This window comes from Fusarium fujikuroi, chromosome FFUJ_chr05 (assembly GCF_900079805.1).
Source record: "Fusarium fujikuroi IMI 58289 draft genome, chromosome FFUJ_chr05".
NCBI classification, from domain to species: Eukaryota; Fungi; Ascomycota; class Sordariomycetes; order Hypocreales; family Nectriaceae; genus Fusarium; species Fusarium fujikuroi.
Genome location: NC_036626.1, coordinates 2638848 through 2659988, shown reverse-complemented (window position 1 = coordinate 2659988; position 21141 = coordinate 2638848). Strand labels below are relative to the sequence as shown.

Here is a 21141-nt window from a genome sequence, read left to right as displayed (position 1 = left end):
CGATTGCCGGGCTTGTGTGAGTCTTGCAAGACTGCACGCGTGGAGTGGGAAAAAAAAGCTGCTGCCAATAATTCGACGCCTTCCAGTGGACTGTGAAATGGACTGGGCTGGGCTGGGCTTGGGACTAAGGTAAGTTAAGCACAGGGATGTTATTTTCCCAGAAGAACGGGAAGCGAGGGTCGTTAAAATGATGTAATGCCTGGAACTCCACTAAAGTTCAGGGTACATGCATCGCAACCCTTCTTTACTGCTGGTGTAGTAGAGCAGATGATCTTGAATTCAAAGCCAGTAGCACATTAGCGTGGTCTTGCTAAGCTTGTAAAGCTTCAAAGTACTCCTGGTACATCTCGATATTCGATGCGAGACCTCTGGTAATGAAGAACGACATTTCATTCTTCTTTCCTACAGCCAAAGTGCCATTGTTTTCAGAGCTCTCTAAACAATCCCGGCTCCCGGGTCCTTCAAGGCTCAGTACTGGATACATTTGCGCTGGACCCGTTGGCTCTTGGTCGATCCATTTCCCAAAGTGTCCGAGCTAATAGAGAGTCTAGACCTCAATTCGACCCGGTCCTTCCAGGCGAGCGTGCAACGAGGCGCCTTGCTGGCTTGCACAGCTTGCTCCAATTGACCAGCTCTCTTTATCGGCTCATCAAATTTGAACCCCGAGCTGTTATTCCCGGCGCACGGTCAACATCGGGCTCCCGGCCTACAAAAAATCCCCGAGTCAATCACCACGACACAATGTGAGGGAGCTTGCAAGTGATCATCTTCACTTTCAGTAACAACCCAAGAGCGTTGATGAAATTGAGAAAATACTGGTAATCAAGGTGCCAAGAACCGTATAAGCTTCATGTCTTAATATATGTAAGCTGTTGGTTGCACTCCTGCTATCACGGTATGCCTTATAACATCCACACGCAACATGGGCTGAACCTGGGCAAACGGGTGTCACGAATCTCGTTTCCCAATTAAGCTTCTAATGTTTTACTCGACGCGATGTTTTTTAAGCCCGTTAAGCCCGTCTGATGGAACTTCAGCGTTTTTCTAGACATTCACATTCCTGCCAGACAGGTAGATACATATGTGCTTTACTCTAGAATCCGTCCCACTGTTGGAAATCCAGCTGCCAGTTGGGCATTGCATCATCAACAATACACCAATTACCTACCTACCTACTAAGGTAGGTGGTCTAATAGGTTGGTACCAAGTTTAGGCAGTCCGTACCTTAAGAGTTAGTTAGGTCATACCTAAGTAGTTAGACCAGACTCTAGCGGTTTTCAACGCTCGAAGTATGCGGATTTTCAACCTTTTCCGAAATGCGGTATGCCAAAATAGCTATCGCGTAGCAAGAAACCCTCTTTAACCAGACCAAAATTAAGAAACCTGAAGGCCCTCCAAGTTTGACGAAGCCTAGCTACCTAACTATTTCTGTCGTCACCACGGAGTAGGACCTGGGTCTTAAGTTTTCTTGTCGCGAGAACTGATTCAGCTCCGAAGCTATGGGTACTAACCGAAGCTACTGGATAAGGCACGTTGGTTCCAATGGCTCGGATGCATCATCCCGATTCCCTTGACTCATTAACGTACCCGGCCACTGACAAGACATGTGCGGATCAGCTCGGCTACTAGGTTTGCTAATACCTAAGGTGCCAAGGTACCTTGGCCTTTGCAGCATTTCTTCTTCATAAAATACCTAGTACCTAAGTACACAACTTTGTATGACAAAACTGAAAATGATATCTTAGTTATGTGAGATGTGGATGTTGACGAAGATGAGGACGATTATTGCATCTTCATTTACTGCGCTAATCAAGAATATGTGTGAGAGAAGACGGACTTTTTACTTATACGAAATACCTCGTCGAAGGTGGTTTGCAGTAGGCAGTACCTACAAGACTTCCATATCTGAGTAGGTGCATACCTTACTGTCTAATATTATAAGCCTATAATTCAAATCACGATATATTTAAGTGGTCAACAACAAGCAACTCCAGATGAACAGCGAAATTGTTTCAGGACTTATGTCAATTGCAGTAGAGTGCCGGTGCATAGAAAACCTCAAGACGATGTGAAAGGAAATTGTTTCAGTGCAACTTCCGAAGGCTCCCTTGCCATCAAGTGATCCGACTGCAGGACTTCTAGCAGAATGGCTAAGGCTAAGCATTATGCCATTGGACGAAGAGCACATTTTCTCTATGTCAGTTGTTTGATCAAGACGAACATGCGCTCAATGACAACTTGGGCAACTTCGATCAAGGGGACAGAGTAAAGAAAGTTTAGCAGCGCGGTCTCAAGGCTGGAAGCCTCATTTCAGCATGCCTAACGCATTCTTGTGAGGTGCGCTCTCGGATTTGCTTGCTTTCTTTCGTTTGAATTGATAGATCTTGAGGCTAATGTTTCACTCTAAAAAAGAACTGCCCAGCTCCTCCTTGGTCTGGATAAAGTATCAGAGTACCCTCGGGGAGCAAGAAAACAGTGAACCTTACTGTGGGATATCAAAACAAACTTAACAAAAGTTATTCTAAACTTAGACTATATTGCCAAAGTCTTTTTGTCATTTAGGATCGTGGGCCTGGTACCCATTTGCACACAGACAAACACCCAAATCTGTGGATGGGACAAAGATACAGGCAATCCAACGTCCAGTAATAACCCTACAGGCTGAAATGGCTCAGGGGTGTGTCTAAGCATACATAGAACTCTTCTTTCCTGATGTCATCGAGGTTGAGCCGGCCATGTTCAGGGAGCTAGAAGCACAATTGGGATCCCTTTGTACAGTACTGGACCATTGTCAAAAGCTACGTGGGTGAATCCCTGAGGCCGATCCGCCTCCAGGTTATTGTTGCACAAGTGACAGGTGGATGTGCCGCGGTTGTTTCGCCATGTGCGGCTGTACAAAGAATCTGACAGAGAAGCACCAGTCCCTGCCGCCTCTTTGACGCAAAGGCAAGAGGCGTGATGCATTAGCTTCACCGTATTGTATCAATGTCTTTGATTCGCAGTTAGCATTGTTTGACCCCCATACTATGCATGGCATTAGTGGATGGCCACATCTATCAGAAGCTGTGAAGGACTCCGACTGAGATGACTCTACTCTCCACTACGGCGGCTGTTGTCAAGAGTTGTTTCTGGCTCGATGTCAACTGTGGGGTCAAGCCGCTGCCTCTCTCTATCCGTAATCAGGCCAGAATAGCTCGGGTGCACTACAGCGGTCATACCGTACAGGACGCGTTGTGAAAGAAGCATTTCCGTACTCCGTATTCTGGCATGGATTTGAGTACTGGGTCCTGGTTGGTTTGCTCGGATTGTTCTGGGGCTTGCTGGGATGCAGGTTGCCCATCCCAATAAAAGTCACGAGTTTTGAAGTTGGTTGCATAAATGGCGCTCTTTGATGGGTTGTTTCCTTTCTGCAGCTCAGCTTGCTCTGGTCAATGTAAATGGACTCACTCTCCTCAAGAAGCGCACTGCACTAGGGGTAATTTGTGTCTGCGTAGTGTCTGTTGTGCTATGCCAAAGTGTCGGTCTCGTATCTGTCAGAGAAAATCCAACATTGTAGTCGCCGCGTATCAAACCGCATAAGGTTTGAGATAGATGCACCAGCCCCGAAAGGGCCAAGACGCTAGAAGACTAACGTCAAGGAGGGGGGAAAGGACAAAGAAGAGAGCAAAGAAGCTGAAATCTCGCGCGTGCCATCGGTACCTAGGTACCTTATCTCGCAGAGTCGCGCATAACGAAGTAATGGAAAGTTAACAGGACGAGTCAGAGAAGAACATGGAGAATGTATAGTTTCCTCTCAGTCCCCGCAGGTACACAGCAATACAGAGAGAGAAAAATACATACCTAAGTGAGGCAGATGAAACAAGCCAGACCATCTTGGGGGATGGCTATTGGGCGATAAACAGGCCAAGTAAGCTAAGGGAATCTGGGATAGTTGACGCTTGTACCTGGCGCCAGGGGGATGTCCAGGGAGCCCCCTCCTCTCCTCCCCGCCTCCCAGCCGCTAGCAACGCTCTGGCAGACCTGAATGGCAATCTTGCTGTGCTCGCTTCTGCCATTGGGGGATGATTGGCCCCCCCCTTTTAGGAAAAGAAAGGGAACTGACGTTGATGGCGGCGCTTGTCAGTTTTATGATGTTGGATCCGGTCCCTGGCGTTGCAGGAGGCCAAGCCGCCAGGGGCACACACATGCATGCACAAGGCGTTTTGTGTACAAAGAGTGTTGGAAAATCAAGGGCGGAGGGCGGAGGGCGAGGAAACAACCAACATGCATTGCACCCAGACCGGCAGAAAGCTGCCATCTGTGCTGTTTCTAGGGCTCCCTCGTGTCTAGGTACCTACTAATGTAAAGCTAGATCATCCCCTGGAAGGATCTGATACCCATGGAGCTGGGTCGCCCTTGTATGTAAGAGCACTGGACCAAGCTTGCTTGTTCTTGAAGCATTATTAATTATTACCTACGGAGTACCTACTCTACCTATTCTGCTTCTTTAGCTTGTTGCTCCCTCCCACGAAAGAGCGAGTGCTTGCATTGCATTAACTAGGTACCTTTACATTACATTCTTTCTGACCTCAGTGCAATCTTACCGGGTCCCCCGTTCTTTTCCCAGTTCCCCGTCCACTTCATTCCTTACTTCGTCCCATCTCATCTCATTTCAATTGAACGCTTTACTCTCTCTCCCTTTGCCTGTTGTCGTCACCTGAACCCACCTTTCTTTCTTCCGTTCTCAAACGGCTTCGTTTCTATTCTGCTTTCGTCTTGTCCTGACCTCAACCTCAACCTCATCCTCGACTCGACTTCTCACGACCACCTTTGCGCGTTGGGCTCTTTCACTCTCTCAAGTGTCCCTCGTTATCTCACCATCTAGTCATTCCTTGTGGTCAATTCTTCGTATTCTTCTTTTCTTACCTTACCTTATTGTTCTTTTCCACCTTCCTTTCGAATTGCTCATTCTGGGCTAAACCAACGACAACGAATCCGTAACCTGGGCCTTCATTCACTCGTATTCTTCTCGGGGACCCTCCATCTGCTGCATCGAGTGCCACGTTGGACCAAGCCACTTCTATTACATTGCACGACATTGTCCGACTCGTCTCTCATTTCTATTTCAAGATTTCTTTTCCGATTCACCTGAGGGATTGTTTCTGGATCTACCTGCGGCATTTTATCGTTCTTATCGCAAGTTTGGAGCCACCATTGTCACGATTCATCCTTGTGACCGCACCTGCCACCACTTCTCACACTCAATTCTTTATCCAGCCAGCCTGTCTTGAACTTCAGACTTGGTTCACCTCTGGCTACTAACGATCTATCAAAGTAGCGAGGCTTTATCTCGCCGCATACTTTCTCCGATATGCGCTTTTCTCTTTCAACTCTCGTGGCGCTGGGCGCCCTACAGACTCTCGGTGTCTATGCTCAGGACTGCATCGTAAGTGACTAGCGCTTACTCGCTATGCATTCACTCGAAACAGGTGCTGATGGCTTCCAGAACACATGTGTTGAATCAGTTAAGCCAACTGTGGGCTGCGCAGATGCCACCCAGGCCGGTTGTATTTGTGTTAGCCCCAGCTTTATCAAGGGTGTGGCTGAGTGCGCAAGGGCGCCTTCATGCAATGCTGCAGACGCCGATATTACCAGCTTTTTGAGCAACGGGTTTTGTGTGGGTATGTTGCCAGGATTCAATAGTATCTTACATAAAGTAGCGAAAGCTCACAAGGCTTAGGTCAGCAACTCCCTGCCCTTCCAGAAGCTGCTGCAACGTCGGCGTCAGGCGCAGCGACAACATCTGCAGCAGCTGTAGCAACTTCGTCCAAAGTAGCGTCAGTAACATCGGAAGCCCCTGCCGCAGCTGATACCTCTGATGCTGCATCAAGCTCTGCTGTGCCCCCGGTAACTTCAGAGGCACCCGAAGCCACTCCGACTGGTGTTATCGATGTGGCTTCCACGTCTGAAACTGCCGGGGCCGTCGAAGCCACGGTAAGAAGGCTGTTCAATCAAGCGTGGAAGGAAACTGAATACTAAACATTGACAGGCCACGGGATCTGAGTCCTCTGCTTCCTCCACCGATGCCGCCAGCTCATCAACAGCCTCCGAGGCGGCTGGTGCTGCAGCTACCTCTGACTCTTCAGACGACGACTCAGACAAGAAGGAAGAATCTTCCAGCGGCATGTCTGGCGCTGCAAAGGCTGGTGTTGGTATTGGAGTTACTATTGGTATCCTCGCACTTATCGGCATCGCAGGTTTCTTCTTCTGGAAGAAACGTCAAAACCAGCGCGATCTCCCTCGTGGAAACATGGCAAGCATGTCACCGCCTATGGCTACCAGGGACCGCAGTTATCCTTTACCCGACCAAGGGTCCATTGGCGAGAAGAATGGATATGACCTTGAAATAATGTCCCATCGATATGAGGATATGCTTCCTCGGGAGGAACCGCGACACATGGTTTGAGCAAAGACAACTTGTAGGAGACATCGGCGTTTAAAACGGGGCACAGCAGGATTATGGCAGATGACAATCGCATGCGCACTATATTAATCACTGCATAACATCACTGCATAGAGCATGTCTAATTGCAATCCAATATTGGCCACTCGGCGAGTCGTCAATCCATATCGCTTTATGAAACGGTATGGTTTCACCCGCGAAGGGCTGATGTTGATGGATTTGTTAATCATAAGTGGCAACAAGGTTTGAGCCAACTCAACGTCGGACGATTATTTTATGAACATAAGGCGAGAGCCAATATACCACATCAAGTAAATCAACTTAGCACTGGAGCGTAAACTTCAATCTCTGTCAAGTGTACACTTCACTGTACATATCTTACAAGTTTTTATGAGAAATTACATGGTGGCCTCTGGCAACGCCTGAAGACTCCGTCTCTTTTTTAAACTTCATTTTCGGAGGACAGTCGTGGCTTTACCACGAGTAATATGGCCTCTGTCCATATACTGGTCGGTTGGGGAGATGCACCCAGGGTCCCTTCTTATTCTTCTTTTCCACACGCTCCTCGTATTCTCGTATCCTTGTCTTTTCTTCCTTGAGTAACACCGTCAGACCTAGAGATGGGTTAGCGATTCCAAAACCAGATATGTAACCAATGCGGGCATACTTGTGCTAGGATGTCTGATGATGCCCATTCGTCCACGACCCTTGTAATCGATTCTCTTTCCTCGCCAGGGGCCCCTCCCAACCCACGATTGAGCGATATACATTCGCGTCGGGTCCTCAATCTCAATCCATTTCCCATCGACTGTTTGGATCTTCTTGGGAGTTGTCAAAATCTCATTGTTAACTTTTCCGAGCCCCATACCACGCTGTGCAATAGCCAAATCTCGAGCCTCCTCAAGGTAATATCCAATTTCGGCCGCCATCTTCTTCTTGGACCACTTCATCTGCACAATGGCGTCGTCGACACTCTTTCCTGCGATCTGACGTGCCAGCATTACGAGTTTCTTGACACTTGTGGGCATGAACTCGCTCTTGTGCAGAAGTTGGCGCTCTGACATCTGAATGCGCTCGTCTCTTGTCAGACGGCCGTTGCGGCGAACCATCTGAATAACCTTCTTGCGCTGCCAGCGCACTCGACTTCGAGGATCGGGGTCCACAACCATGGCCATGTTCTCTTTCGTCTTTTGCTCGATCTCGGGAGCACCCGGGGTGGTGTCGGTACTGACTTTTTCGATCTCGTCCTGGAAAATGTTGTCCTCCACACCGCTGTACATGCTCTTCTGTAGATATTCTTCACGGCTCTTTGGGTCGTCGAGCAGAGATGTAGGGTCCTGTGCAGGTGAAGCTCCAGCGTCTTTATTCCGGGGTTTGCCCCATCCTTTGAAGAGATTGGAAGCCCATTTATGCCGTCGTTGTATTGAGGGTCCGACAGTAGCAGAGAAAACAGGAGCTGGTGTACTAGATATAGGGTGTGCGGTCCTTGCTATAGTGAAAAGCTCTTGATTAGTCCGTGTAGCTTCTGGGCCAATTGAGTTGCAAAGGCGGACTGAGCGTTGCCGTACCTGATACTGCCAGCCGCCGCGTGGCAAATCGGAGACTCATAGTAGCAGATATTGTCGGGCTCTGCAAACCGACCACTGTCTACCTGATGTTATCTTCCAACTGAAGGTGGTTTCAATGGGCGAGATTCTTTTCGGCATGATTCGCCGTTGTTCAACCGAATGACGTGCACGTGACTCGGATGTTAGCGCGATTAACATCAGCCCATCTTCGGAATCAACTTGGAACTGCTTGACCACATCGAAACTCCCCAGCACCTCTATACTTTCTCGAAAGCCTCGCTCCTTCGCCCGAACAGCTTCGCAAAAGTAAACTAGTCACAATGGCCGTCCGACCCATCACCGGTGTATGTTTCCTGCGACTCAATGGCTCGCTTTTCGCACTCCACCGGGCCAGAGGAGCCTGAGCCTCCCGGTACCAGAGCTTTTCGTGGGCTGACAACTGCGCTAGATGCTCCGACGAAACCTCGTCCTGGACCTTAGCATCGCCCTCGGTACGTCGATTTCTGTGACGGATTGATTCGGATTACATGAATTGGCAATCACATATTTCAAGAGGAGGGTTCTTCGAGGGGCTGACGATTCGAATGATGTGGTTGGTTGAAGTACACCTAGCTGACTAGCAATCTCGTAGGCTCCGGCTTCGTCATGGCCAACTTCTTCTGGTAAGCAATACTGCCGACGAAACGACACGACGCTGAGAGTATATGCTCACCCCTCCGAACCAGGTACGGCTTCCACATGCCCCGAACCAACGCCCGCGACAACTACTACATCAAGCTCGAAGAGGAGCGAGCTGCCCAGAAGAACGAGTAAAAGAAACAACGGACCGAAACAACACTTTGTCATTCAAGCAAGGGCAATGAGAGGTGGGAGTGCACATAGATACGTTCAGGCGGCTTGCCGATGTTTCGTTTGTCGTGTAGCTGGGTAGAGAAGAGAATACCACCAACGCTTCATTTGAAACGGTCTTAGTGCATTCCATATTCACGGGCAAGGGCAACCGAGCTATCAAAATGCAATTCGTGAGGCCGAGAGTATATCTGGGATCGACAAGGCAGCCCTGTGTGGCCGAATCATAATTAGAGATTCATTCATCAATTGTTGGTCGATAGGAGCCATTTTGTTTCATATCTCATCCTGAAATCTAGCAAATAGTAAAAGTTTGTCCTGATTGTGTAAACTCATGGTTCGATAACGATGTTGTTTGCTGAGCACCTCGGCCCATTCCGGCAATGCCTTATTTGAAGGCTGCATTGTTCTTGTTCTGTACCTGGGTCGGTCGTACCCACGACGGGGATGCATGCTCTCCTTGGCTGAGGCTAACAATGACGTTTGAGTTTCACAAGAGAATCAGAGTCTCCCTTGAGAAGTAAGCATGCTATATGTGATTTTCGGAGACAATAGCAAGTTGCCCTGGGTTGATATAAAATCGATGGTCTGGTTCATCGTGCTGCGTCTGGCGCGTGCCAACTTGACGACCAGTGATAGTGCTGAGGAGATGCCCTGTCTCTGTTGTGTTTTCTGTCATCGCTTCTCTGCCCCACCGGAGGATACTCTTTGCCCTCCCAAGCCGTCGTTTCGACCATAAAAGAGCCCTTTTTATCTCTACATCTATACCAGCGAATACCTCACGTCAGAACATTTGTGATACGGTACAGCTATGTTTGGGGCGCTATTGTAGGATCAGGTGGGGGAGAACTTACTTCCGGAACAATCGCTCAATCGCAAAGCATTGTACAGGACTATCCGGCTTGACGGGCTCTTTGATTTCGCACTTATACTGCAGCATCTCGACAAGTTCGCATCCAGAGAGCTCGACATTATTGGACCCTTTATCCAATTTGCGCTTCCGGCCGCCTAGGTTGGTCTGCACGCGCTCAGGAAGCTCTGAAGCGTGAAAGACTTGGCACGGATAGCCCATTGCCAAAAACACCGAAGACCGTACTAAACGATCAGCATCCAAGTAAAAAGGCCCCTATCAAGTTCAGCTTCCGGGGTCTCAGAATGGAGACAGCAACAGGGAGCCGGTTATTGGGTGAGGTTGTTGAGATGAGCCTTGAAAACGTAAGTTGAACTCGAGATTTTGGGCCAAAGCTTCTTGCCTATTGGACACAAGCATTCAGCACATCACGACTAGATATGTCGGGATGTTGTCTTGAGAAGTCCACCAAACTGCCATGGCTTCTTTTGACTTTGTGTCACTTTCCTTTAATCACAGCAAATCCCTCGAAATACCTTTCCGCGTCACGTGTCAAGGACCTTATGAGCTGGCGTGGCCTACCCTTGAGCCAACGAAAGAATGAAGTCAACATCACTTTTGATCCAAGTCCACTACAAAGGCTTACATTCGAGCGACCTTCAGACTTTTACTTATCACACTTAAAGACTTACTAAACTATCAACACAGGTCCTTCAAAACATACGCTCTTCACTCCCTCCAGATCCCAATTGCTCGAGCATTCGGGATCAGGTCCAGCATCAACCTCAAATCTTGCCAAACAAACTTACGTATGTATCAGAACTTGATGATATTACAGCAGTTCACTTTAATGCCACAAAATCTGCTGGTCTTGGCATATCTGGTCGTCATCTGCCACTACTATACAGGCTCATATCAAACCTCATCACCCCTCCTCACCTTTACGCCATTCTGGTCATCGATATTGAAGGTCGGTTTGATGCCACGCGCCTGACATGTTCGCCATATCATTTGCAACATGCCTACATCTACCGCCCAGCACGAAGTGACCCAGACAATACTCGTGCTCTCGTAGCCGAAGCAGAGGGTATTCTTCTCTATGGAAGTGTCACAAAGGCGAGTGCCGGTCGCGAATGGTGGGGGACTATCATTGTGGGTGGTGTTGGAGCTGGCGATATCACAACAGGCTGGAAGGGATGGCTACGTGTTGATCGCGAGAACGTCCGTGGATTTGCACCGGGTATCAGCGCAGAGGAAGCTTTGGACCAGAGGAGGCAGAGACAAGATATTGTTGATGCAGCTGGCTGGGTTGCTACCTCGCAGTGGGGAGGTTTCGTATTCAGGGAGGCTAATGAGAAAGTGTTGAGAGTGGATGCGAACCCAGAGCAACTCTTGGATATTGGCGAGTGAGATGAGAGCGCCCGAGACTGAATCACTCAAAGTTTGGGTTGCCAAAGAATTAGCTGGTTCAGACTCATATTCGCGTTGATATTGAACAGTATAGCTATCAGTTACAGGCGAGCCATCCACGTGGAGATTGACTGGAGAACAGATCTGACCCCATTGTGACGCCGGTAGAGGCACTTTGAATATGGACATGAGTCGACGTCCTGCCGAACACGAGTTGCTAAACACGTCAGCGGAGTGGCCCAATGGATATGCCGAACAAGGCGCCGATGTTTGTTAAGATGGGGGAGCGGGAGTCGTACCATATTCCATCGCTCAATACACCTCTGGATGGATTGTGTGCTCTTGTTCTGAATGGTTGCGATGTGATCTGTGTCAACCCACGACTATAATTCAAAAGGCTAAGTTAAGTCAGGATGCTTTTGCGGTGGTTTATAAAATTAGTCACTTCGTAACATACTGCCTGAAGATATTGTAAGAGTCTTGATTTTTTTGCTATCTTTTGCTGTTCTATAGGATTTGATGTGATGCTCATCAGGGTATAGTAGGGTGGTGCATCAAAGGGGTAAGAATCTAGCTAGATATGACGTAAGGCCCTGAAACCAGAACCAATCCCGTCTATTTGGATACTTCTTGTTCTATCCGTTCTTCAGGACTTATATATATTGTGCTCATGACACCTGCAAGGAGCCGTTATGCAGATGCTTGTGTAAAGTATTGTTCGTAATGCATAGCTGTAATAAAGGAAATGTACCCCAAACTCCGTCAGAAGCCAAAGGGAAAAAAGAAAATTCGTTAACTCAAAATGTAATGTTTGAAGTGAAGAGTGCGAGTCGGATTAGATGGTGATACCATCCATGTCGACAGCAATCTCTGTGATGCCGGACTCAGGGATAAGGGTAGGCTTGGACATCTGGCCCTTTGACGCCTTCTTCTCCATTTCACGCTTGATGCCGTGGTTAACAGCATCAAGAACATTCTCAACAGTAACTCGAGGCTTATAGGCAGGTTCAGTACCCTCCTGGTAGACACCGGTCTTGACGAGAATGCTGTACCAATCATTGTCGGCAACCTTGTTCACGGCGTTGGTACCTCGGATATCACTCTCAGGAGTGTCACCGACAAAGTAAACAGTCTCAGGAGGAGCAACAAGACCATGCTCGGTCTGACGCCACTGGCCCATCAGACGGGAGGCAAACTCAAAGGTAGAAACTTGAGGCTTTCCAAAGGCGTGGGTGTGTAGAACGCCGTTACCGCCAGTGAGATCCTTGAAGGTAACTTCGAACATGCGGCGAAGGGCTCCCATACCTAGACGGACATGCTCATGCGCAGCAGACCAGACAACATCGTTGTGAGAGAAGTAGAAGGGGGGACCCTCGTCGTTGGTCTCACTGCGAGTACCCAAACGGCCACCCTTTGACATAGCCACGTCGAGCATGATCTGAATATCTCCAGCCCAATCGCGAGAGTCGGCGAAGACGAAGACAGCGTCAATGACAACATCGGAGAAGTCTCGCTCACGGGAGTTGGCATGCTCCTCAGCAGTAAGCTTGCGGAAGGGGGTGGTAGCGGCGTTGTGCTTGATAATGTCGCCAGGTGTGACAACATCCTTAAAGCCATAGCCCTCAGCAACATGTCGACACTTCTCGCCCTCACCACCGACGACAAGCACGGTGCCATACTTCTCAGCCATCTCCCTCATGGGAGTGTGGCCGCAGATGAACTGGCCAGGCTTGATGTCGCACTTGAGCTGACCTGAGAGATCGCCACATCGCTCCTCTTCAGTCTTACCACCACCATTGGTGAGGAAGATATGAGGCCTAAGAGGGGTGTCAGTATTGATTGTATGGTTCAACGCCAGGGGAAAAGTCACGATGCCGTTTATTAAGTGGACCTCCCCAGAATAAATCCGGGGTTGGTGGATCATGACTGCATATTGTGGATGAATCGACTTACACTTGAATGCCATACTCATTCTCGCCGTTGAGAACCTTCATGGCCTGGATGGCCTCAGGAATCGCTCGTCCACCACGGACCAAGACACCATCGATGTCGAAAGCGAAGACGAACGAGTCGGCAACAGGCTGCGAGATGGGAGGGGAGATGGGAGAGGCGGGAGACCCGAGACTGGCGATGCTGTCACTTGAGCTGGAGCTTCCGAGCTCAGGAGAACTGGGGACAGAGTCGGGGGTGGTGACCTCACGCTGAGCGGGGAGGTTGTCCTTGAAGAACTCGGTCTGTTGTGAAGACATTGTGATGATGTTGCTAGGAATGGATATGGTCCTGTTCAGGCGCACGCGTAACAAGCAAGACGCGTAAAGTTGAGGTATCGGTAGAGTGCTTCAGGCAATGATGTCAAATAAGGGATTATTGAAAAATGACTCGGGGAGTGTCGAGCTATTTGTGTGTTTGATGGTTGTTGATGATAGTGGATATGGAATCTGGGGAATGATGGAGACTGATGAGTTCTACCGTCAAGAACGGTGGGAGAAATCTGGGGCTTTATAGATTTAGATGACAAGCGGAGAGTAACTGGCAAGTACGTAAGATTCCTGAGGATAAAATGTCCAAACAAGGCGTCATCTTGGCCGTGGCTCTGATCGATATCGAATCGAAATCAATATCCATGGCATCTCGGTGGACGCCCGTCGACACGTAGCTCGGGGTCCAATAACCGAGTCAGTCACTGTCAATCGAAACCGTGGCAAGCCATGGATGATTCCCCCTTACCCACAATAAAGGTTCCACCGTATCTCTTGTGAGGCATTGTTTCGGTTACAATAGAAAAACTTTAAGGTACAGTATGAGGTAAGGGACAGACAGGATGCGATGGGCGATGACGGTGTGAGCGACAAAGGTACCTGCCAGAGTAAGACAGGTGGGGTACTCGGTACCCATCGTTCACTGCTGCTATGTACAGGGAACCGTGGTATTGGCTACGCTGGCCTCTGATAACCTGCTGTCTCTCTACCCGCGGCTGGGGCGGGCTGTCATAGATGTTTTTTGCTGTCTGCATCTGTACCTGGGTTCCATTTCTTAGACGCCGTCGCCGCACTAAACCAACCCCATTCTCAACTTCAGTTCGTGTTCTTTAAACGTCATTGCCAGCCAGCCAGCCAGGCACGGCAACGGGGACGGGGAGGGAAACAAGTACATACAATATCTGAACATGTACATACGTAGGTCCGTGAGATACGTGCCTCGTTCCCACTTGTCAACCAACAGTGGAGGCTGTAAATAACGCAAATGGAGCTCATTCTCTTAAAAGCAACAACATACATGGTCATGGATCAATCAGTGATACATGGCATAGACTAAGCACTCATGATATCTGACTGTTTAGTAACACGGTGCCACCGATGCTCGACTGTACAAACAAACAATGATCCGTCCTGTCAGACGTAGGACACGGCATGGGATCGCCAATTGATTCTGGTTTTCTAATCTGGCTGCCCTGAATCGCGACAGATAACAAAAGCTCACCGCATAAAACGGTGTGCCACCGTACCGTCTGATAACGGCAAAGATGTGCTGCAGAAAAGATTTCTTTCTCTGGTGTGGACCCTGAGGCTCCCTCTTACGGTTCGTAGCTCCAATCAGGGTCTCAGTGTCGGCCATTTTCAGCCAGTCAGACAGACATGCCAGGGAGCGTCTCTTATTGCAGGGAGGCTTGCAGATGGCTTCACAACGCAGTGACTCTTCTCTTGTCTCTCTGTCTCTCTTCAGGGACGTTCGTTTTTTCAAGGGCTCGGGCGCAAACTCAAGCCTACTGGGCTCATTTCTCGGCGTGAGAATTAATGCAAGGTCGACGACATCAAGCGCCAGTTCCGCCAGATAAACCGGATTGAATGGTGATAGTATCCACCGTCAAGCAGCTCATCCATGACGCCAATACGGTCACCGTCAGGAGGAAGAGGCATTGGCAACGGTAGAAATGCACGCAAAGATGCTCTACACCTCCACTGTATCCCGACCAAGACCACGGAATCAAGAGTCGCTACGTCGATGCTTTGCAAATCTGGTCCCGGTTTCGTTCTTTTTTGCGCGCACAGTTTCGGTCCGTTGTTTTATGTGACGTCAAGCCAGCTCCGCTCAGGGTCCGCTCGTGCCCCTCAAGTCCGGTCCGCAGCCCTATCAGCCATGCCGTCCGGCCCCACCAGGGGACACCGTTATCCACCCGTGGCCTAGACGGCCACCTTCGGCTGGGCGCCATCACCAAATGATTATTCATGCCAAACCCGTCTCACAAGTGTCACCTTGTCCAGCAATCGACAGTCGTGTTGCGATCTTGGAAATGAGCAAGAGACACGAAGAAATAACGCAATTGCAACGAGTGACGTGACATGCTCATATCGTAACAGGAGAGATCATGGTTGCACAGGCATCGCATCTATCTGCAACACAGACCATCCAATACAAGATCTGTCCCTGAAAGCATGTGAAACGTGGTCCCCAAGATAGCCCTTATCACCCCTATCGGGATCAGATCTGCATAGGCAGGGAGCACGAGTCTACTGCACAGGGTCCTTCGGCGCTGAAGGGTTCGGTTCGTCCATGGGCTTGAATGGTTTGTTGTTGTTGGCTGGCTGCAAGTCACTGACCGGCCTGCCACATCAGTCCAACCGAGCTTGGCTTGGCTGGTCTTGGCTCGGCTCAGCTCAGCCTTTACTGTCATCTTTTGATACGGTAGTCATCGTCGTCGTTGGACTGTGCTCTACCGCTTTTCTGTCATACAAAACACTCCTATGTCATCAAACTCAGGCATGCATCTGTCGGCCTTGTTATCTGCTTGCCCTTCCATTATTCACGCTGTAAAAGAGATAGCACCTCGTTGGGCCATCATATATCCCTTGGCGGCTTCCTAAACTATGTACCTTGAGGAAATTCTATTGCTGGGATCATGGATCATAGTGCTTGGCGTCCGTCTCCTTCAAATGTCAGGATATCTCGATCAAACGTCCGCGCCGACGCGGGGCATGCGCGCGATTAATACGTACAACCCTTCCTTGCATCATCCTTGTGGTTGATTAACGGAGCACAACGTTGGACGAAAACTAATAATGAGGGGGAAACACTGTGGAGAATAGTACAGTGCTGTGTAGATTGTGAGTTGAGTATTACGGTGCACTTTGACGGTATCGTAAAAGAGCAACAATATACCAAACCAGAATCGATGTTTTTCTGGTGTTAGGATTTCCTCTCCTTTGACAGCTGTCCCTGATGTCACTGTACATAGTATTCTCTGCAGAAGTTCTAGAAACAAGAACTGCCAAAACAGAGTTCAAATTTTGCAGAAATAGCGGCAATTAATTTGGCTGTCGTCTACAAACCCAAGCCTTTGGTGTGTACTTGCTACCAACAGGGATGTACAAAACTTAGTCTTGGCCAAAGTACAGTATACAGCTTCGGTCGACTCCCGTCCTTACATCCTAGTAACCTCCTGCTTATCACTTCCTCGTTGTGGTGAAACCTCCCACCTACCGTTCAGTCCGTTTTGAATCTGACGGAATATATCTCACGTTTCCTTGGTTTGTGATGGAGGGTGAGAACAACGATGACCTTGAGTAATTGGGTGTCACAGAGCGGACACGGCGCAGGAGATCAACAGTAATATCCTTTCATATGCCTGGCAAGGAAAAGCCGCGCTATGCGGATTGGCTTTGATCTACTCCGTACTTCCAGTCCAATACAGTAAATGTGTCTCCTGTCACTTGCGTTTCTTTCCGTCAAACGTGCCAAAGTACTCAAGCATTTCCATATCAGGCATGGATCGATCCTTCGCATATATCCTACTCAATGGAACGAAAACTAAAGCCACCGGCCGGCGCTGTTCAAGCCCGACACCGCGACCCCGTGTTCGATAGCACCGCCCTGGGGCTCCGGGTATCCAGTCGCACGGATGAACACAGCTCTGATATCCAATACTTTTGTGACAAAACATCTACATGCCTACTCCATGAGTCAATGTGTTCCGCGACTCAAGAAGGAATTTCTCCACAAGACCAACATGGACTCGTCTCCACGGAAAACCCTTGTTCTGTTAATAATATCTCCAGGTTTCGATATCGTCTCGATGTAGCGCTTCGCCTCCGCGTCTCCACTTCTCCATATCCCCATTTCTCCCCATGAGCTTAATCTTCTCTCCTTCACTGAAGGTTGACGAAGAGTCCGCCGTCAACGAGAAGCTGTGCGCCCGTCACGTATCCGCTCAACTCTGGACAAGCCAGGAAGACAGCCGGACCAGCCATATCAGAGGGTGAGCCTGTCCTTCCTAGAGGGATACGACCTTCCATGTAGGTTCTCTTCGCATCATCAGCCAGGTCGGCATCGTTCAGCTGCGTGCGGATGGTCCCAGGGAGAAGAGCATTACACCGAATGTTATGTTCTCCCAATGCGCATGCTGTGCTCTGCATCAAACTTAGAACTCCAGCTTTGGTAGGAGTGTAATGTGTCTGCTGGCCACCTCCGACAAGAGCCGAGATGGAGGAAACGCCTATGATACTCCCTCCCTTAGGTTCTTGGTTGAGGGCCATCTGCCTGGCAGCGGCTTGGGTAATGTAAAAGGCACCATCCAAGTTTGTTCTCACTGTTGAATACAGAAGGTCCGGCTCGAGCGTCAAGAAATCGGCAAATGTGCAAATACCAGCGTTTGACACACACACGTCAAGCCGCTTCTTGGGAGAGTGCTCGACGGCCTTCTTGACCAGTTCTGTGGCTGTCGCCGGATCGCGAACGTCGCCTGGTTGATGATCGAGAAGGCCAGCTGTGGATGATGCTTTGCGAATGGCGTCGGCCTCAGCGATGAGAGAGTCGAGATGAGGCTTATCCTTCTCGAGGCCTAGATGATTGACTACAACATTCGCCCCTTGTCGTAGAAATTCGAGACAGATGGCACGGCCAATGCCAGTTGTGCCACCTGTGATGATGGCACTCTTATTGGCGAGAAGACCCGCTGGCATTAACATGATTGCTTGTCTGAGTGGGCAATACCCTGTGAATATCTGTTGTTGATGTTGTCACGAAAACGGAAGTATTCGGCCTGGATTGCAATTTTTTGCCTTATCCTCTGTCTGCTATCTTGCGTCGTTCGGTCGAAGGAATACCGAGGATGAGTGACCGATGTGTGAACGTTGGGGGCGTTGAAGGCGAAGATAGTGAAGCTATGATGGAACTTGTGATAGGACTTGATTTTATGAGAATGGTAACTCTGTCAAGGGATTTGCTTGAACGGCGAAGCATTCATGAATTTCTAAACCGATGGTTGCTATTTTTCTTCCCCTCATTTACGGGAAACGGCTCTTAATAGTACCGAACTCTCCCACCTTTTCTTGCGACCCTCTTCCTTTGGTGGTTAGCAATCAAGACCCGCGCAAATGGTGGGACAAGTATCGAAAGAAATACGTAGGCTTCTTTACTTCCGGGTGAGTTTTCACACCGAGCCCGAGTCCACATTGCTAGATCTAGAACTTTGCAAGAGAAAGCCTCGGTAGACTGGGGCCAGCGAGGGGTCAATCAGTGAACTAGATTTCTTCGACATGATGGATCTTGTTGCCATCTCGGTATGCTTTAACGCGAGATGCCGGTGGGAACCCCAACTAAAATGGGAGAAATGCTGCTGAAATCCTTGGCCAAGAATTGAGAATGAGGGGGGGGGGGGGGTTCTGGCGCCTTTTTCCACAGTACAATCTCATTTTGGTGGATGCCATGAGACAGAACCCAAACACCAACTGAAGACAAAACTGGTATCGTGAGTCTGATACATAATGACATCTACTACATGTATGTGATTCCCTCTGCGGTACCAGTGCCCACATATCCCCGAAAGCTCAGGCCAACGGCTCTTTACTGGGGCCTAGGGTAAGTACTGGCCGTTCAGTATCGTGAGGCTTCCATTGTGGGTTTTCAGAACGGCCACCGTCTCGAGGTGGCGTTGAAAGCCTAACGGTCACCGTTTGACTCCCCAAGAAAGGATCTCACGATCAAGTGTCGGCCACCTCAATGTCGCATCTATCCTTGTATCGTGGGGCGTGTACACAACTCTCAAGTGGAGTGTGGCCGTTCATCAAGATCGTGTATGCTCCTCTGGGTCATCATGCGACTCGTCAATTGTTGAAGTTTCATTTTGGTCGATCATTGACATCGCTGGCCTCCGCATGACGAGAAGCTGTTATTTCCTTGCAATGATTCACTACATATAAAATGATCACAGAAGCATGCAGAGCCTGTTATCAAATCTATATCAAGTAAAGACTCGAATTGTGTTCAATCTATTTTGTTTGAAACGTCTAAAAACGCAATGGAGAACCATGCAAATTGCCAAATGTCATCTATATCCAAATAATAACACCACCATAGCGATGGACAGTTTTCTTCCTTTCAATAGATCTACTCATGTAGCCGCAAAAACATAAACACAGCCACAAATCCAGGCCTGAGATATGATAGTATGGCAATCGCTTTTAGGAAGTAGTTGATGTTGCAAGGTTCTCGACCTTGGCAGTGAGAGCCTCAATCGTTCCGTTGGGTTTGCCGGATTCCTCGCTTGACTTACTCTCACTTTCCTTAGAAGGCGCCAGAGATGGCACTTGAGGCACCTTGAACAGATAATCACTGGGGATGAGCTTGGCTCTAGCAGCTGGGTTGATGGTTAAGCCGAAACCGGGCTTGTCCAGGTCAGCGGTGGTAAGGAAGCCCTTCGTGGGGATGGGCTCGTCGGTAAAGAGGTCTCCAAACACAGGCAACACGCTGCGGCCGTCGGGAGAGTTGGCCAAATACTCCTGGAAGGGGGTGTTGGGCTGGGAGATCTGGAAGTGGTAGCTGTAAGGTCCGCTCGCGTGGGGAACAACCGGAATATCGTAGGCGGCAGCCAAAGCAGCGACCTTCAGAAGTTCAGTTAGACCGCCAAGCCACATAACATCAGGCTGAATGATATCGAGGTTGCGGCCCTCAACGAGTTTGCGGAAACCATATCGTGAGTACTCGTGCTCACCAGTTGTGAACTTGACAGTCGGATGGGCCCGCTTGATGAGTGCAAAGCCATCGGTGTCATCAGGGGACAGGCATTCCTCCCACCAGTTGATGTTGAGATCGAGACAAGCCTTGACAAGCTCGATTGTGTACGTGACGTTAAGACTCATGTAGCAGTCAACCATGATGGGGAAATCGGGGCCAACAGCTTCACGGTGCTTTCGCAAGAACTCGACGTTCTTTCGCAGACCCTCATGGCCATCGTCAGGGCAGAAAGGCAGAGGAACCTTGGCTCCCCAGAAACCCATGGACTTGGCAGCTGTAGGCTCAGGGCCAGTGCAGTAGAAGTCGAGGCGCTCCTTGGTAGCACCACCAATGAGACGGTACACGGGTTCATTGCGCACCTTTCCAATCAAATCCCACAGGGCGAGATCGATAACTGAGATGATGGCAATAGGGAGACCCTTACGACCATAGAACATGGAGGCTCGGTACATCTGCTCGAAAAGAAGGTTGGTGTTGCGGGGGTCGGCACCGATGAGGAAACGCTCGAAGTGCTCGTGAACAAGCCAGCATGCGGGGGGGCCTATTAACAAATATTAGACACCCTGAAGGGCCTCGAGCCACTGTGTCATTGGTTTGACACAGGGTTCAACTCACCTCCAAAACCAGTTGCGAAACCAACTGTGCCGTCTGTAGCTTCAATCTCGACAAGGAATGACCCGAGAACGTTGATGCCCCAGCTAGTACGTGACTTTTTGTACTTCTCCCATTTTGAAGCTGGTGTTGAGATATCGCTATCGATGAGCCTATAAATAGAATGTGAGTGATGCGATCAAGGCCAGGTATGTAGAGGGAAGGCGAGCGAGCGTACCAGTGGCCACCCTTAACATTATGATAATCACCACCTGTTTCGCAATTCGTTAACACAGCTCAAATTCTTTCCCCGCCAGTTCTTCTTTACTGTGCCGGAGGCGAGACGGCATACCTGATCCAACACCACCGATGATGAATGACCTTACAGCCTTGATCTTGGGGAAGTCCTTAACAGACGTCAT

At 49.3% G+C, this 21141-nt stretch overlaps 7 protein-coding genes; 3 read left to right on the top strand and 4 right to left on the bottom strand.

Annotated features, from left to right (window-relative positions):
• Positions 1-5350: 5350 nt before the first annotated feature.
• FFUJ_07584 (uncharacterized protein) lies at positions 5351-6445 on the top strand (the record flags this gene model as incomplete). XM_023577853.1 has 4 exons in its annotated part: positions 5351-5425; positions 5486-5660; positions 5720-5973; positions 6029-6445. The coding sequence occupies 4 exons, from the start codon at positions 5351-5353 to the stop codon at positions 6443-6445; spliced, it is 921 nt and encodes a 306-aa protein (XP_023430851.1).
• Positions 6446-6916: 471 nt separating this feature from the next.
• Positions 6917-8050, bottom strand: FFUJ_07583 (related to MRPL22 Mitochondrial ribosomal protein, large subunit; the record flags this gene model as incomplete). XM_023577852.1 has 3 exons in its annotated part: positions 6917-7056; positions 7110-7931; positions 8011-8050. 3 exons carry the CDS (start codon positions 8048-8050, stop codon positions 6917-6919), a joined length of 1002 nt encoding a protein of 333 aa, XP_023430850.1.
• Positions 8051-8330: 280 nt separating this feature from the next.
• FFUJ_07582 (related to cytochrome-c oxidase chain VIIa) lies at positions 8331-8823 on the top strand (the record flags this gene model as incomplete). XM_023577851.1 has 4 exons in its annotated part: positions 8331-8354; positions 8459-8501; positions 8642-8672; positions 8736-8823. The coding sequence occupies 4 exons, from the start codon at positions 8331-8333 to the stop codon at positions 8821-8823; spliced, it is 186 nt and encodes a 61-aa protein (XP_023430849.1).
• A 1191-nt stretch (positions 8824-10014) lies between these two features.
• Positions 10015-11119, top strand: FFUJ_07581 (uncharacterized protein; the record flags this gene model as incomplete). XM_023577849.1 has 2 exons in its annotated part: positions 10015-10074; positions 10418-11119. 2 exons carry the CDS (start codon positions 10015-10017, stop codon positions 11117-11119), a joined length of 762 nt encoding a protein of 253 aa, XP_023430848.1.
• Positions 11120-11954: 835 nt separating this feature from the next.
• FFUJ_07580 (related to cat eye syndrome critical region protein 5 precursor) lies at positions 11955-13368 on the bottom strand (the record flags this gene model as incomplete). XM_023577848.1 has 2 exons in its annotated part: positions 11955-12936; positions 13073-13368. 2 exons carry the CDS (start codon positions 13366-13368, stop codon positions 11955-11957), a joined length of 1278 nt encoding a protein of 425 aa, XP_023430847.1.
• Positions 13369-17262: 3894 nt separating this feature from the next.
• FFUJ_07579 (related to short-chain alcohol dehydrogenase) lies at positions 17263-18081 on the bottom strand (the record flags this gene model as incomplete). Its single annotated transcript, XM_023577847.1, has 1 exon — positions 17263-18081. The coding sequence occupies one exon, from the start codon at positions 18079-18081 to the stop codon at positions 17263-17265; it is 819 nt and encodes a 272-aa protein (XP_023430846.1).
• A 1494-nt stretch (positions 18082-19575) lies between these two features.
• FFUJ_07578 (probable starvation sensing protein rspA) lies at positions 19576-21141 on the bottom strand (the record flags this gene model as incomplete). XM_023577846.1 has 4 exons in its annotated part: positions 19576-20669; positions 20744-20892; positions 20958-20991; positions 21072-21141. 4 exons carry the CDS (start codon positions 21139-21141, stop codon positions 19576-19578), a joined length of 1347 nt encoding a protein of 448 aa, XP_023430845.1.